At 42.2% G+C, this 16,690-nt stretch overlaps 1 protein-coding gene across 8 annotated transcripts; it reads left to right on the forward strand.

The window, feature by feature from the left end:
* Positions 1–475: 475 nt before the first annotated feature.
* LOC124046298 (syntaxin-19-like) lies at positions 476–12,159 on the forward strand. 8 transcript variants are annotated; one of them, XM_046366539.1, is made up of 6 exons: positions 476–684; positions 6,848–6,974; positions 10,009–10,289; positions 10,477–10,713; positions 10,924–11,136; positions 11,366–12,159. In XM_046366539.1, the coding sequence occupies exons 3-6, from the start codon at positions 10,059–10,061 to the stop codon at positions 11,588–11,590; spliced, it is 906 nt and encodes a 301-aa protein (XP_046222495.1). In that variant the 5' UTR covers positions 476–684; positions 6,848–6,974; positions 10,009–10,058; the 3' UTR covers positions 11,591–12,159. The 8 variants fall into 8 exon arrangements, with proteins under 8 accessions (XP_046222495.1, XP_046222464.1, XP_046222522.1 ...); XM_046366508.1 differs by having other exon boundaries at positions 10,023–10,289; XM_046366529.1 differs by lacking the exon at positions 476–684 and adding an exon at positions 874–912 and having other exon boundaries at positions 10,023–10,289.
* Positions 12,160–16,690: the final 4,531 nt, after the last annotated feature.

Below are 16,690 nucleotides of genomic sequence, written 5' to 3' on the forward strand. Positions count from 1 at the left end.
TATAGTAGGACCATGTCCCTTCCCTCCTCAAACGTTCCTGGAATTTCAGGACTTGTCAGAAACAATTTGCCAGCTATGCTCAGTAAAGCCGCTGGAGCCTGAGAAACACAATAGGGCCAGGCCAGGGGCTTAGCTGGCAGGATGCACCATTACACATAGAAATGTAATGTATAGAGCTAAAGCAACTTATTCTATACATCTGAGTCATTGCTGTTCTACACATTACAGCTCTATTTGTTCTGTGATGAGGCTCCCTGTTGTTTGAGCAGCTCCTGGGGTAGAGTAGGAGTTGGAGTCCTCCCTATGTGCTCTCCCTTCTCCCACTGACTTAATATCCTTCCCTTCTTTCTTCAGATAGGCTAATCAGTTTCTCTCCCATTGGCCACAGAGAGTTCTACTTGAGAGAAAGGGTGTGGCCAGACTGGCAGAACCAGATTATCTGGGAAGTGAAGTTATTCCTCTGTTATAGCAGTTTTCTGGCTAACTGTTAACATAGAGGAAAACTAACAGAACAGGCACACCTGTGTCCTGCAGCTAACAGGTCTTTGAAGTGGAGGGCTAAGAAGATGCCATGAGGATTATGTTCAAGTTAACATGTTGTTAACTTTATGGATACGTTATGGAGAAATCCACTCTCCATGGCTTGGCTCAAGTGGCAGTTACATCCCTGGTCAAGAATAAAGGGTAATTTCTAAACCTCAAGGACTACTAACTACAACAAGGACTACTAACTACAACAAGGACTACTAACTACAACAAGGACTACTAACTACAACAAGGACTACTAACCACAATAAGGACTACTAACTACAACAAGGACTACTAACTACAATAAGGACTACTAACTACAACAAGGACTACTAACCACAATAAGGACTACTAACTACAACAAGGACTACTAACTACAATAAGGTAAATAGAACAACTCATGCCTTCCTGCTTCTGGGAAGCTTTCCACTAGATGTTGGAACATTGCTGCAGGGACTTCAGCCACAAGAGCATTAGTAAGGTCGGGGCACTGATGTTGGGTGATTAGGCCTTGTTTGCAGTCTGCATTTCAATTCATCCCAAAGGTGTTCAATGGGGTTGAGGTCAGGCTCTTTGCAGGTCAGTCAAGTTCTTCCACAACGATCTTTACAAACCCTTTCTGTACACCCCTCGCTTTGTGCATGGAGGCATTGTCATCCTGAAACAGGAAAGGCTCTTCCCCAAACTGTTGCCACAAAGTTGGAAGCATAGGATCATCTAGAATGGATTTGTATGCTGTAGCATTAAGATTTCCTTTCACTTAAACTAAGGGGCCTAGCCCGAACCAGGAAAAAAACTCCAGACCCTTATTCCTCCTCCACCAAACTTTACAGCCGGCACTATGCATTGGGGTAGGTAGCGTTCTCCTGGCATCCGCCAAACCCAGATTTGTCCAATGGTGAAGCGTGATTCATCACTTCAGAGTACAATGGCGGCGTGGTTTACACAAATCCATTGCACATTGTGATCTTAGACTTGTGTGTGGCTGCTCAGCCATGGAAACCGATTTCATTAAGCTCTCAATGAACAGTTATTGTGCTGAAGTTGCTTTCATAACTCGGTAGTGAGTGTTGCAACCAAGGAGAGATGATTTTTACACGCTGCGCGCTTCAGCTCTCGGCGGTCCCGTCCCGTGAACTTGTGTGGCCTACCACTTTGCGGCTGAGCCGTTGTTGTTCCGAGATGTTTCCACTTCACAATAACAGCACTTACAGTTGACCGGGGCAGCTCTAGCAGGGGAGAAATTGTATGAACTGACTTTGTTGGAAATGTGGCATCCTATGATGGTGCCACGTTAAGTCATTGAGCTCTTCAGTACGGGCCATTCTACTGCCAATGTTTGTCTATGGAGATTGCATGGCTGTGTGCTCGATTTTATACACCTTGTCAGCAGTGGTGTGGCTGAAACAGCTGAATTCACAAATTTGAATGGGTGTCTAATGCATTGAACTGTGTTTTATTAAAATTGTATTCATAAAAAACTAAACACTAATATACCTTGATTAAATAAGTATTCACCCCACTTAGTCGAAAGAAACACTTTTGGCAGCAATTACAGCTTGTGTTGGATGAGCCAAAAACATAAGGCTTTGCGTTTAGGACAAATAGTTTATTCCTTTGCCATGTTTTCTTTTTACAGTATTACTTTAGTGCCTTGTTGCATTCAGGATGTTTTAGAATATGTTTAATCTGTATATATGAAAACTTATTTTCCCTCTGTCATTTAGGTCGTTATTATTATTTTACTACAATGTTTCCATCTCGTGTTCTCCCTTCACAGCCATTGAACTCTGTAGCTGTTTTAAAATGACCAATGGCCTCATGGTGACATCCCTGAACAGTTTCCTTCCTGTCCTGCAGCGACTCTCATGACCAATGGCCTCACGGTGACATCCCTGAACAGTTTCCTTCCTGTCCTGCAGCGACTCTCATGACCAATGGCCTCACGGTGACATCCCTGAACAGTTTCCTTCCTGTCCTGCAGCGACTCTCATGACCAATGGCCTCACGGTGACATCCCTGAACAGTTTCCTTCCTGTCCTGCAGCGACTCTCATGACCAATGGCCTCACGGTGACATCCCTGAACAGTTTCCTTCCTGTCCTGCAGCGACTCTCATGACCAATGGCCTCACGGTGACATCCCTGAACAGTTTCCTTCCTGTCCTGCAGCGACTCTCATGACCAATGGCCTCACGGTGACATCCCTGAACAGTTTCCTTCCTGTCCTGCAGCGACTCTCATGACCAATGGCCTCACGGTGACATCCCTGAACAGTTTCCTTCCTGTCCTGCAGCGACTCTCATGACCAATGGCCTCAAGGTGACATCCCTGAACAGTTTCCTTCCTGTCCTGCAGCGACTCTCATGACCAATGGCCTCATGGTGACATCCCTGAACAGTTTCCTTCCTGTCCTGCAGCGACTCTCATGACCAATGGCCTCACGGTGACATCCCTGAACACTTTCCTTCCTGTCCTGCAGCGACTCTCTTTGTTTTGTCTAGTCAGTTTAATATATCATCCACAGCATAATTATTCATTTTATTTCACACAGAGTGAGTACATGTCATTTATTATATGATTTGAAAGACAATAAATAGTCCTGAACGAATTTAGGCTTGCCTAAACAAAAGGGGTGAATCATTTTGCAACAACTATATTTGAGTCATTACATTTTTATTAATTTGCTAACATTTGTAGAATGTTCTTTTCACTTTGACATTATGGAGTATTTTGTGTAGATCAATGACAAAAACTCCCAACCATTTCAATCCCACTTTGTCACATAACTAAATCCATTTCAATCCCACTTTGTCACACAACTAAATCCATTTCAATCCCACTTTGTCACACAACTAAATCCATTTCAATCCCACTTTGTCACACAACTAAATCCATTTCAATCCCACTTTGTCACACAACTAAATCCATTTCAATCCCACTTTGTCACACAACTAAATCCATTTCAATCCCACTTTGTCACACAACTAAATCCATTTCAATCCCACTTTGTCACACAACTAAATCCATTTCAATCCCACTTTGTCACACAACTAAATCCATTTCAATCCCACTTTGTCACACAACTAAATCCATTTCAATCCCACTTTGTCACACAACTAAATCCATTTCAATCCCACTTTGTCACACAACTAAATCCATTTCAATCCCACTTTGTCACACAACTAAATCCATTTCAATCCCACTTTGTCACACAACTAAATCCAAAAGTGGTGAATACTTATGATACCCACTATATACTATTACTCTGTCAGATGAAATTCAAGGTTCTCAAGAACACAAAAAGGTGGGCTTCAATGTTAATTAATTAATTTGTTATGAGCTCAGTTGTTTTGACAAAAGAGGACATTTCTTCATCCAATTCACCTCAACAGAGCAGCTGCATTATGCTGACAAATGAATGTCAACAGTTAGCTCCCTCATAAACTCTGTGACAGTTGAACAGATGGAAATTTGGAAAGCAGTCAGAGAACATATCAAACCATAGCAACATTCAGACAGAGTTTATGCAGGCCCTGGTTTTCAGGCTAAATCTCACATTGTTCTAGAATCGGTTGAGTAATGTCTGAATCACAGTTACAATAACCAGAACGGACAAGGCCTTTGCTTGGGCTATGGGAGATAAAGTCAATGATCGACCATTAAAAGTCGACTTGATTGGAAATGTATGATCTAGTAGTTGTAATTCTACAGTTTTAATGTGACATCCTGCCTAGAGAAGGTCAGAGGAGGTCTGTGTTAGAATAGGCCTCCCACTTTAGCACTGCTGTAGTCTAAGCACAGAGAACAATGACCACTATTACATTCATAAACCCAATCTATGAGATTGTAATGGCTACACCACACACGCACACACACACACACACAAGCGAAAGGGTTTTTCATGGGCTTTCCTTTTTGTAATCTATCCGGTAATTGGATAGTCTGTGATTCCAATACTACATTTCATTCAAAACACACATTCCGTTCACTCCATCCATTCTAACGGTTCAGGTCCAGCTAGCACATTTGGTTCCTTCAAAGTTGTGGGAATGTACATTTTTGGTTTCCCATTGGTTGGGAATGACGCCATACGTTTCCTGACTGGTAAAACTGTTGTTGTTTATTTTACATTCTGAGAACGGAAGTGAAAATGTCGCCTGTTCAGTGAATGTTCCTTTTTAGAATGTTTTACTACTTGAACGTTTTCCCGGTAGGTTTTATTAACGGAAAGTCTAGGTTGTTTGGGGATTTTTGAATAACTTGAAAACTTCCACTGAATGGTTCAATAAGACTTTTAATAACCAGCTTAGTTGAACGGTTTTGAACTTAAAACACAGATAGGACACATGGAAATGCGTCGGTGAAATTTGAACCTATAATCTTCTGGAATTAGTCCACCGTGCCACCAGTCTGGAGCAAGCATGTCATGTTTATTTATGCATACAAAACTGTTTCAAACAGACCCCATTTCAAAGGAAACAAGCCCTCATTAAGATCAACACACTTAACAAGATGGGAGATCGAGAGAGTTTTGTTGATGCTGAGAACGGAATGGATACTGAACAAAAATATAAACGCAACACGCAACAATTTCAGTGATTTTACTGAGACACAGTTCATATGAGGAAATCAGTCGATTGAAATAAATTCATTAAGCCCCAAATCTATGTATTTCACATGACTGGGAAAACAGATATGCATATGTTGGTCACAGATACCTTAAAAAATAATAGACCTCACAATGGGCCTTAGGATCCCGTCACAGTGTGTTTGTACATTCCAATTGCCATCAATAAAATGCTATTGTGTTCGTTGTACGTAGCTTATGCCTAGCCATATCATAACCCCACCACCACTATGGAGCACTCTGTTCACAGTGTTGACATCAGCAAACCGCTCGCCCACACAATGCCATATACGTGGTCTGACCAGGCCTAAAACGACCTTGGAGGCAGCTCTGGTGGAAATTTCTGCAGTCAGCATTCCAATTTCACGCTCCCTCAAAACTTGAGACATCTGTGGCATTGTGTTTTGTGACAAAAATTCACATTTTAGTGTGGCCTTTCATTGTCTTCAGCACAAGGTGCACCTGTGTAATGATCATGCTGTTTAATAAGATTCTTGATATGCCACACCTGTCAGGTGGATGGATTATTAATTCTAACCATGTTTGAACTGTTAAGAAACGTTCTGTTATTCCTTGTGTAGTCTTAACATTCTGTATACTCCCCTTGTCCTGAGGGTCAAAAATGACCTGCCTTCATTAAACCCCCAAAATAAAGCAGCTTAATTGAATGTTAAACCCCAAATCTATTTTGCAAGTCCAGGATGAGGGCTGGTTTCCTGTCCTCATGATCACTGATCTCAGACGTTTTGTGCAGTGTGCTCAGGAGGACCACATTCTTTTTCCTCTTTGGGAGGTAAGAAACTAGAGTGGTGGTGGGGGTGAAGGCAAACTTTGAGAAGGCCTCTCTCCCCCTTGTTGCGAGCAGTGCAGGGTGGAGCTCAAGCTTGTTCTTTCTAACTGTGCCAACCATCTTCCTCTTCAGGAGCTCCTGGCGGAGTCCAATCAGTAACATACATAATCTCAATTTTTCATTGTGTGTGTGTGTGTGTGTGTGTGTGTGTGTGTGTGTGTGTGTGTGTGTGTGTGTGTGTGTGTGTGTGTGTGTGTGTGTGTGTGTGTGTGTGTGTGTGTGTGTGTGTGTGTGTGTGTGTGTGTGTGTGTGTGTGTGTGTGTGTGTGTGTGTGTGTGTGTGTGTGATTGTGTGTGTGTAACTGCCGAGTCAAAAATGACCCTAAGACAATCTTTGTACCCTGCTGGTGTACAGCTTTCAAGGAAATATGAAAAAGGCGATGTTTCACTTTTTCTAATGTTGGGGTCACTCTAGGAAAAGTAATCAAATTTCAAGTTGAAACAATATCATTTAGGGCGTTTTCTCTGCTGTTAACCTGTCTAGGACTGTTGGCTAGCGGAACCCCTCGCCAACAGCCAATGAAATTGCAGTGCGCCAAATAGAAATCAACAGAAATCTCTTAAATCTAATTTCTCAAACATACACGTATTAGGCACCATTTTAAAGATACAACTCTCGTCAAACCAGCCACAGTGTCTGATTTCAAAAATGCTTTACAGAAAAAGCTCCACAAACGATTATGTTAGGTCACCACCAACTCACAGAAAAACCCAGCCATTTTTCCAGACAAAGAGAGTTATCACAAAAAGCACAAATAGAGATCAAATTAATCACTTTGTGTTAACTTGGTGTTAACTTTACCAAAAGGCCTCAACTGACAGGTTCTGCTGTCCTCCTGAAGGAACTCCACTCTGACCATGAGGGACCGTCTGAAGGAGCTGTGGGCCCAGGAGTTCCGGGAGGCAAGAAACAAGGCAGATGAGACCCCATTCCCTGAGGAAGACACTGACCTAGATGACCCAGCGTGGGTTAGTGTCAATGAAAATATAATTTTTAGACTTGGAAATAGAGATACACTTCTCCTTAATGCAACCACTGTGTCAGATTTCAAAAAAACTTTACGGAAAAATAATAATCTGAAAACGGCGCTCAGAGCCCAAACCAGCCAGAGAAATATCCGCCATGTTGGGTAGACAACATTATTCATAAACAGCATTATAAATATTCACTTACATTTGATGATCTTCATCAGAATGCACTCCATGGTGTCGCAGTTCCACAATAAATGCTTGTTTTGTTCGATAATGTCCACCATCAGCTTCTTTTGTTTGGCCGTTTGATAAACAAATCCAAATGCGTGATCTGGTCCATTCGGACAAAACATTCTAAAAGTTATATTACAGGTCGAAGAAACTTGTCAAACTAAGTATAGAATCAATCTTTAGGATGTTTTTATCATAAAAGTTCAATAATGTTCCAACCAGAGAATTCCATTGTCTGTTGAAAAGCAATGGAACGACAGCTACCTTTCAAGTGAAAGCGCATGACTGAGAACGAGGCTGTAGGCAGACCACTGACTCAAAGAGCTCCCATCTGGTCCCACTTCACATGAGAAGCCTGAAACAACGTTCTAAAGACGGTTGACATCTAGTGGAAGCCTTAGGAAGTGCAACATAACCAATATCCCACTGTGTATTCAATAGGGTGAGTTCAAAAACTACAAACCTCAGATTTCCCACTTCCTGTTTGGATTTTTCTCAGGTTTTTGCCTGCCATATGAGTTCTGTTATACTCACAGACATCATTCAAATAGTTTTAGAAACTTCTGAGTGTTTTCTATCCAATACTAATAATAGTATGCATATATTAGCATCTGAGGCTGAGTAAGGGGGCAGTTCACTCTGGGCACGCTATTCATCCAAAGTGAAAATGTTGCCCCCTATCCCAAATAAGTTTTTGAAACATAGTGGCGGGTCAATTTTGACCCTAAAGACAACACAAAGGTTAAAATAACAAAGACAATAAATGTTTTTGTGAAGTTCCTTAAATGTGCTGTGAATGTTCCTAAGTCAAGCAAGTATCCAGCACCAATCCCAGAAAGTTGTGGGAAGGCTGTATGCTAAATAAGCATAGGACAAATAGTTCCCAGAACGTTATGTGCTAGCTGGGGGTACTCCAAACTATCCAGACACTGCATTAGAAAATAGGAAATGCGGTATATATACGCTTCAGAATAAACTTATGAAACCTACAAACTGTTATAATAATCCACATTTTCTGCTGTCTCGCTGTGTGTGTGTGTGTGTGTGTGTGTGTGTGTGTGTGTGTGTGTGTGTGTGTGTGTGTGTGTGTGTGTGTGTGTGTGTGTGTGTGTGTGTGTGTGTGTGTGTGTGTGTGTGTGTGTGTGTGTGTGTGTGTGTGTGTGCGAGCGCGTGCGCATGCGTGTGCGTGTGTGTGTGTGTGTTAAAAGGTCACTTCTCTGAGCGCTCTCATTATATCGTTATGTCAGGGAGATGTACTAGTGAAGGGAAATGGCTTGCAGCAAAAACATAAACAAGCTTCTCATGGGAAGAAAAGCTGAAGTAGATCCACTGGTGCTGCAGATAAACGTTGTGCCCATCCATCTCTCCCTGCCATCCTAAGCCACAAACACTACTTGTAGCTTAGTGGACCAAAGGGCTTAAGGAATTTCTCAGGAATGTTAATCTTGTCTATGCATTATTAACTATAGAAGAGCTTCTTAGCCAGTACATAACATTCTGCCAAAATACTTTATATATTGGTATTTCATTACATTAACAGAAAGTTTCCTAAAAATTCAAACATTGTTACATTTAATTTCAATTTTGGTAATATTTCGGGAATGCTCTCAGACTGGTTTGACATTGGGAATGTTCTGAAATAGTTCAGAGAACATTAGGAAACAGTGTTCTTCTATGGGAATTTCAGCATTTCAGCATAACCTTTCCTACAGGTTTCCTCTTGGTTCTATCAACTTGTTCCAAGAACATTAAGAAACCTTCCATCAAAACCACAATAAAACTTTAGTAACTTTCAGATAACATTCTAAGAATGTTATTTAAAAACATATAGGCCAATTTTCCATTCTCAGCATCAACAAAACTCTCTCTATCCTTAATCTTGTTAAGTATGTTAAGGGGAGTTGGGCGCGCTCACTAGTTGACCACACCTGATCTTAATAAGTGTTTGTTTCCTTTGAAATGGGGTCTGTTTGAATAGACTAAAATGAACAGCTTTGTATGCTTAAAAAAACATGGTATGATAGCTCCATCCTGGTGCCATAGTAGACTTATTCCATGGATAAAACCAGAAGGTTTAAGGTTTGAATCTCACTGATGCTGTGCTTGTCACAAAAAACAAAATGTTTGCGTGATACATGGCTAAGGAAATACATTTCCATGAGTCCTATCTGTGCTTCAATAAAGTTAACCCCAAAGAAGCTAACAGTGTTTTTGAAACATTTAAGGAAGTTATTAAAACATGTCTAAATAACCTCAGGGCATTAATAACACCTAAGACGTTCTCATAACCTCCCTGCAACCTAAAATAAGCATTCCCTGTGGATGCAACATTTTCACTTATTTTCTCATAATGTTTAAAAAACGTTACATTTTGCTGTTCAGGAAACTTATGGATTTGTTCCCACAACCAATGTGAAACCAAAAACATACGTTCCCACAACTTCCAAGAAACCAAATGTGTTAGCGGGGTTGCGATGCTATAAACAAACAAAGTGAAGATAGACGCGATTCCAATTCAAAGTGGACACACCAATGTAAATATTTACCTCATACAATCTTGAGTTCCTCATTGTAATCATGATTAATTGGGATGAACAAGAAAGGAAAGGTCACCTGATAAAAAGTGTTGACTGAAACTGCTTTGTTCAAAACAGTGTTTTGGTCTTCTCTTTAGGCATACCCATAAACAGTGCATTCGGAAAGTATTTTCACTCCCCTTGACTTTTTCCATATTTTTCTACGTTACAGCCTTGTTCTAAAATGTTTAGGCTCTGTTCTGTGGTGCTAACTTTACCAAAAGGCCTCAACTGACAGGTTCTGCTATCCTCCTGAGGGAACTCCACTCTGACCATGAGGGACCGTCTGGAGGAGCTGCGTCAGAGGGCCCAGGAGTTCCGGGAGGCAAGAAACAAGGCAGATGAGACCCCATTCCCTGAGGAAGACCCTGACTCAGATGACCCAGCGTGGGTTAATGTCGCCACCCGGCAGCAGGCTGTGGTGTTTGAGAAGGAACCAGTCCTGGACAACTTCCTGTCCGAGGCTCAGCATATCCGCGGTGACATCACTGAGCTCGAAACCGAGGTGAGTGATCTTACACATTCCTCCTAAGAGTGGAATACACTATTCGATCCTCAAAGCCTGCACCTTAGATGGACTGCAACTTAATGTCCATGATAATACTGTGGTGAATTCCGGAGGTGGAAGGATGTTCTATAAATCCTTGTTGTTCATTTATAGTTTGACTGACTCCTCTTCTCCATCTCCCCAGGTGAAGAAGTTTAGCCAGCATCAAAGGAGCCTGGTGGCAGCCATGCGTCGTTTCAGTGTGATGAAGAAGGAGAGCAGTGTGACGAGGGACATCAAGCTGCAGGCAGAGAGCATCCACAGACGGCTGGACGCCCTCTCCAAGAAGGCACTGAGTTTAGAAGACATGCAGGGACTAGCTACAGCCACTACACGCATCCAACGCTCCCAACACGCAGCACTACACAGACAATTCCAGCAGGTCACCCTCCAAAAGTTATTATAACCTTTTATTTCAATGGTGTTTTTCTGATGTGTTCAATAACACATACACATAAGCGTAAAAATATTTGTTGGCTTTAGTTTGCACATGGTGGCCTTCTTGAATATCCGCTAGCACTAGCTAAGCTAACAGTGAACAGAAATGTCTGTTTCTGGTCTAAAGTATTTTTCCCTCTTTTATCACTTCCAGGTGATGCGTTTGTACAACGACTCCATTCTCAATAAACAGGAGCGGTGTAAACACTTCATCATCCGGCAGCTGGAGGTGTCTGGTCGCGACGTCACCGAGGAGGAAGTGGACGAAATGGTTTCTGCGGGGAAGTGGGAGGTGTTTAACCAGAACCTCCTAAACAATGAACGAATCACACGCTCTAAGCTGTCTGAGATCGAGCAGAGACACAAGGTAAGCGTGATGACATTAACATAGAAAAGTTTTGTAAGAGAATGCGAGACTATGTTATCTAAGCAAAGAGAAGACTTTGAAATCCTTCAGTAATGGAGATCTACAGTAGGCCTCGTATGTCTGTGACAGACAAACACTAATATTGGCTCTAATTTAGACCAATTTCACTGTCCATTCAGACAACTCATTGACTGACGTTCAGTCCTAATCTTTTCTGTAACTACTATAGGAGCTGGTGAATCTGGAGAGCAACATGAAAGAGCTGAGAGATCTGTTCATGGATGTCTTTATGTTGGTGGAGGAGCAGGGAGACTACATAGACCACATCCAGACCAGCGTAGAGAAGACACAGGACTATGTCACCGTCAGTAACGAGAAGTTTAAAATGGCTGCCAGGTACAAGAAAAATAACCCTTTGAGGAGGCTGTGCTGCTGTTGCTGCCCCTGGAGGTGATGCACATATAGGAAAGACTGGAGACTGGAGATGCCCCTGGAGGTTTTTCAGATGGGGAGAGGAAGAGTTCTGGAGAGTCTGCAGGTGGCATTTCACTTATAAGAATCTTCAGATTCTTATATCAGGCCTTCGTAGTCGAATTGCTGCAAAGAAACCACTACTAAAGAACACCAATAAGAATAAGAGACCTGCTTGTGCCAAGAAACACGAGCAATGGACATTAGACCAGTAGTAATCTGTCCTTTGGTCTGATGAGTACAAATTTGAGATTTTTGTTTCCAACCTCCGTGTCTTTGTGAGTCGCAGAGTAAGTGAACAGATGATCTCTGCATGTGTGGATCCCACCGTGAAGCTTGGAGGGGAGGTGTGATGGTGTGTGGGTGTTTTGCTGGTGACACTGTCAGTGATTTATGTAGAATTCAAGGCTCACTTAACCAGCACGACTACCATAGCATTCTGCAGCGATACGCCATCCCATCTGGTTTAGTGGGACTATCATTTGTTTTTCAGATGACCTGGCCTCCACAATCACCTGACCTCCACCCAATTGAGATGGTGCTCAGCATATGTGGAAACTCCTTCCAAATTGTTTGGAAAAGCATTCCAGGTGAAGCTGGTTGAGAGAATGCCAAGAGTGTACAAAGCTGTCATCAAGGTGGCTACTTTGAAGAATCTAAAATATAAATATTTGTCTTGGTTACTACATGACTCCATATGTGATATTTCATGGTTTTGATGTCTTCACTATTATTCTACAATGTAAAAAAAATAGTGAAAATAAAGAAAAACCTTTGAATGAGTAGGTGTGTCCAAATGTTTGACTGGTACTCTACATATGAATGCATTTACCTGTGGGTTTCACTTCAAATCAGGCAGGCTCAATGGAAAGTCTGTAATATTTCAAAATCTCACTGTGGATTACGTTATTTCACTGTGGTTATATGTTTGATCACTTTTTATTTCGTTAAGGCCATTTAACATTTCAGAAGATGGCTTTCAGACAAAGACATCAAGATGAAAACTCTCTGACTGTGAACAAACATCCTGTGTTAGGTGAAACTATGACACATTTCAATGTGTCACTGTGCTTTGTCATAGCAGCAGCAGTGTGGGAGTGTACTTCATTAAATACTGATATGTCTCACAGTGAACACAGGGGAATGCCCGGTCATGAGTATATGGCCAATTATGGGGGACACGTTTGTGTGTGTGTGTGTGTGTGTGTGTGTGTGTGTGTGTGTGTGTGTGTGTGTGTGTGTGTGTGTGTGTGTGTGTGTGTGTGTGTGTGTGTGTGTGTGTGTGTGTGTGTGTGTGTGTGTGTGTGTGTGTGTGTGTGTGTGTGTGTGTGTGTGTGTGTGTGTGTGTGTGTCAAGTCCTCAAGAATAGTAAAAGAACTAAAATTCAGAGAAGTGAAGATATTTTGACGGTCCTCACTTGTAAAAAAAGCTATTTTAGGCTTAGGGGTTAGGGTTAGAATTAGGGTTTAGGTTAAAATTAGGGTTAAGCGTTAGGTTTAGGGTTAGGGATTAACATTAGGGTTAAGGTTAGGGTTAGGGTAAGGGTTAGGCTTAGGGAAAATAGGATTTTGAATGGGAATCAATTGTTGATCCCCAAAATTCATCACAAGTGTTGTTGTGTGTGTGTGTGTGTGTGTGTGTGTGTGTGTGTGTGTGTGTGTGTGTGTGTGTGTGTGTGTGTGTGTGTGTGTGTGTGTGTGTGTGTGTGTGTGTGTGTGTGTGTGTGTGTGTGTGTGTGTGTGTGTGTGTGTGTGTGTGTGTGTGTGTGTGTGTGTGTGTGTGTGTGTGTGTGTGTGCGTCAACAGTGAACCCAGGTGTCTGATGTCAGAGTCTACACAGAGGACAGGGTGTTCATGGACCTGACTGGTAACACAGGTTTAACTGATATCATAGAACAGGATGTGTCTAGATACACACTGCAGGGCACAGGGAGGATATCAAACACATGTAGAAAGGTGGGTCAGCTCTAACACAGCTGAACAGGACACACAATGCTTTCCGAAGGTATTCAAACCCCTTGACTTTTTCCACATTTTATTACGTTACAGCCTTATACTAAAAATCATGAAATGGTCTTTCTTCCTCATCAATCTACACTCAATACACCATAATGACAAAGTGAAAATAGGTTTTTAGATTTTTTTGCAAATGTATTAGAAATTTTAAAAACTTTACAAAAAATCAGACCATTTTACTCAGTACTTTGTTGAAGCACCTTTAGCATTGTTTACAGCCTAGAGTCTTCTTGGGTATGACGGTACAAGCTTGGCACACCTGTATTTGGGGAGTTTCTCCCATTCTTCCCTGCCGATTTTCTCAAGCTCTGTCATGTTGGATTGTGAGCATCGCTGCACAGCTATTTGCAGGTCATCAAACCAAAGAATCTTGTTTCTCAATCTTGTTTCTCTCTTTTCTGGTCCATTCAGTGCCTTTTGGCAAACTCCAAGCTGGCTGTCATGTGCTTTTTAGTGAGAAGCAGCTTCCGTCTGGCCACTCTACCAAATAGGCCTGATTGGTGGAGTGCTGCAGAGATGGTTGTACTTCTGGAAGTGTCTCCCATCTCAACAGAGGAACTCTGGAGCTCTGTCAGAGTGACCATCAGGTTTTTGGTCACTTCCGTGACTAAGGCCCTTCTCTCCCGATTGCTCAGTTGGGCCGGGTGGCCAGCTCTTGGAAGAATCTTGATGGTTCCAAACTTCTTCCATGTAAGAATGATGGAGGCCACTGTGTTCTTGGGGACCTTCAATGCTGCAAAACATTTTTGGTACCCTGTGCCTCGACACAATCCTGTCTTGGAGCTCTACTGACAATTCCTTCGACCTCGTGGTTTGTTTTTTTCTCTGACACGCACTGTCAACTGTAGTATCTTATATAGACAGGTGTGTGCCTTTCCAAATCATGTCCAATCAATTGAATTTACCAGAGCTGGACTCATATCAAGTTGTAGAAACTTCTCAAGGACATCTCACCCTTCTCTGGTCTACGTATGCCTACTTAGGCACTTTCCACCACCATCCCCTATTCACCATTAGTACATTAAACTGTTTCGGAGTAACAACCCTGCCACCAAGTGGCTACAGGAAGAAGTACAACAGGAAGCAAAACATTTTGTTCACATCTGAAAGTTCTGTACCAAATAGTACAGAAAAATCAAGTGTATCCCTGGTTGAGTTACTCACAGTAGAACAGCCTTGCCAGCGATGTGGGTGTGCTGTAGGATGTCAGTGATGGCGACCCTGGTGTCTTGGAGGCTTTTGTGAATCGACCACAGATTGACCACAAACACCAGACCATGTGACTGGGTGTAGTAGCTCCCCAACATAGCCTAGCCCAGTAACCCCGCCCCCCCCAACCAAGTCATAAAAGGTCACTTTACACCCCCCCCAAAACACAGCTCAGCCACAGACACTCCATCCACAAGGGTCTGGTCACACATGTTCTCTGTGAAAGAGCAGAAATGTCACTCACTAATACTCTTCAAGATCATAAGTTACATAACTGTTACATGTCAAACTTATTTTGAAGTTACTGTCTGTCTTTGTGTATCAGGGATCAGTCAGTCTGTGAAGTTGTAAGATGTTCTTCCGTAACATCTGAGCAAAGTCAAAGTGTGTCTGAGAGAACAACCATCTGTGGTAAGTCCAGTTATCTGTCATTGTTGTGTGTAGCCTGTGCTAAATCAGACTGGATGACTGAAGCAGACGACACAACAGTCTCTAGTCCCTTGTCACAGCTGTTAAAGGGATAGATCACCCAAATACCAAAGACTGAAGTTTTCATACTCGTCAGACTTTTAGAATCTCAACTGTAAGCCTATGCGAGAATAAAGTTGATGTTACTGTATGAGAGAGAGAGGCTCACCTCCCTGTAGATCTGTGATTATCGTGGTCTTCCCTGTGTTGTCCAGACTCACCACCACCAGTCACTTTCCTGCTGGATAGAAAATAACAGCACAATGAAAGTTAGGTTTATAGTACACAGGTAGATAGCACTGTTGTGACTAAAGGGAGTACAGATTCAAGCAAAAGTGAATTTTTGTGACAAGTTAGTAGAGCATTTTGGCTAACCCTAATCCTTTTCCTAACCTTAGTCTTAGTATCCTAAATTCTGCTAACCTGCTACGAATATGCCACTTCCGGTCATAGCTGTACTCCCTCTAGTCAGAACCAGACAGCACAGGAAGACTAATGTGTCACCTCTATTCACCTAACAGCTTCTCTGCACCAGTTACAACAGAGCATCCTGACCAAATATCTCCTGACTAGCTATTATAGTCAAACTGGGGAAAGATGTGAATTTAATGTGGCAGATAGACTGTAATGGTGGTCATTGTCTCTTTGTCATTCTACAGGGCGTGTTGTGTGATGGACATAGAATTCAACACATAGAATTCAAAATATTCCTAGAACTGAGGAGTCCATTGTTGTGGTGTTGTAGGATGTGAAGTCTTTTTCTCCTCCACATGTTGTATTACCTTCTCTAATCACTGTTCTTCTCTGTTTCAGCTGTGGCAGAGTACAGAGAGAAAATACAACAGCAGGTGGCACTGCTGTCAAATAATTGTGTAAAGTGGAGAGACGAGCAAGAATGGACAACTAACTACCTGGGTCAAAGATGCATTACTCTGTTGTTTGTATTTTGTATTTGAATTATGACCTACCTACTGAAACCACATTAGATTCGTATATTTTATTCAGCACAATTTACATACCGGTTCGATGTTGCTGCTTCATTACAACTCAATATGAATATTTTGTGACTTGTGTTGCATGTTGATCATGTTGATTAATTTACAACATGATAATAAACCCAGCCTGCTGAGCTGTCACGGCTCGGTTGAAAATCACATCACCATGAACACACAGAGATATTAACACGGACGTCTGTTAATAAAACATGTCTCTGCGGAGGCCTTCTTCAGTGACCTAGTCACGGTTTGAGGCGGTTGGAGGGGTACAGTGAGACCCCCTACAGGTTAGTCCTGTCTTTAATGAGACAGAAAGGCACACACACACACACACTTACCACTGGGCCTCCGGCGTTCATCAGCTCTGATAGACAACACTGACAGCAGCAGAACATG

This window comes from Oncorhynchus gorbuscha, linkage group LG01, assembly GCF_021184085.1.
Source record: "Oncorhynchus gorbuscha isolate QuinsamMale2020 ecotype Even-year linkage group LG01, OgorEven_v1.0, whole genome shotgun sequence".
Classification (NCBI taxonomy): domain Eukaryota; kingdom Metazoa; phylum Chordata; class Actinopteri; order Salmoniformes; family Salmonidae; genus Oncorhynchus; species Oncorhynchus gorbuscha.

What these genes read in the sequence shown, in the direction of transcription:
- LOC124046298 (XM_046366539.1), top strand. Translation starts at nt 10,059, where the DNA reads ATGAGGGACCGTCTGGAGGAGCTGCGTCAGAGGGCCCAGGAGTTCCGG. An exon ending in TACACAGACAATTCCAGCAG is followed by an intron (nt 10,714 to 10,923) that starts GTCACCCTCCAA and finishes TATCACTTCCAG; the next exon opens with GTGATGCGTTTGTACAACGA. An exon ending in AGATCGAGCAGAGACACAAG is followed by an intron (nt 11,137 to 11,365) that starts GTAAGCGTGATG and finishes TAACTACTATAG; the next exon opens with GAGCTGGTGAATCTGGAGAG.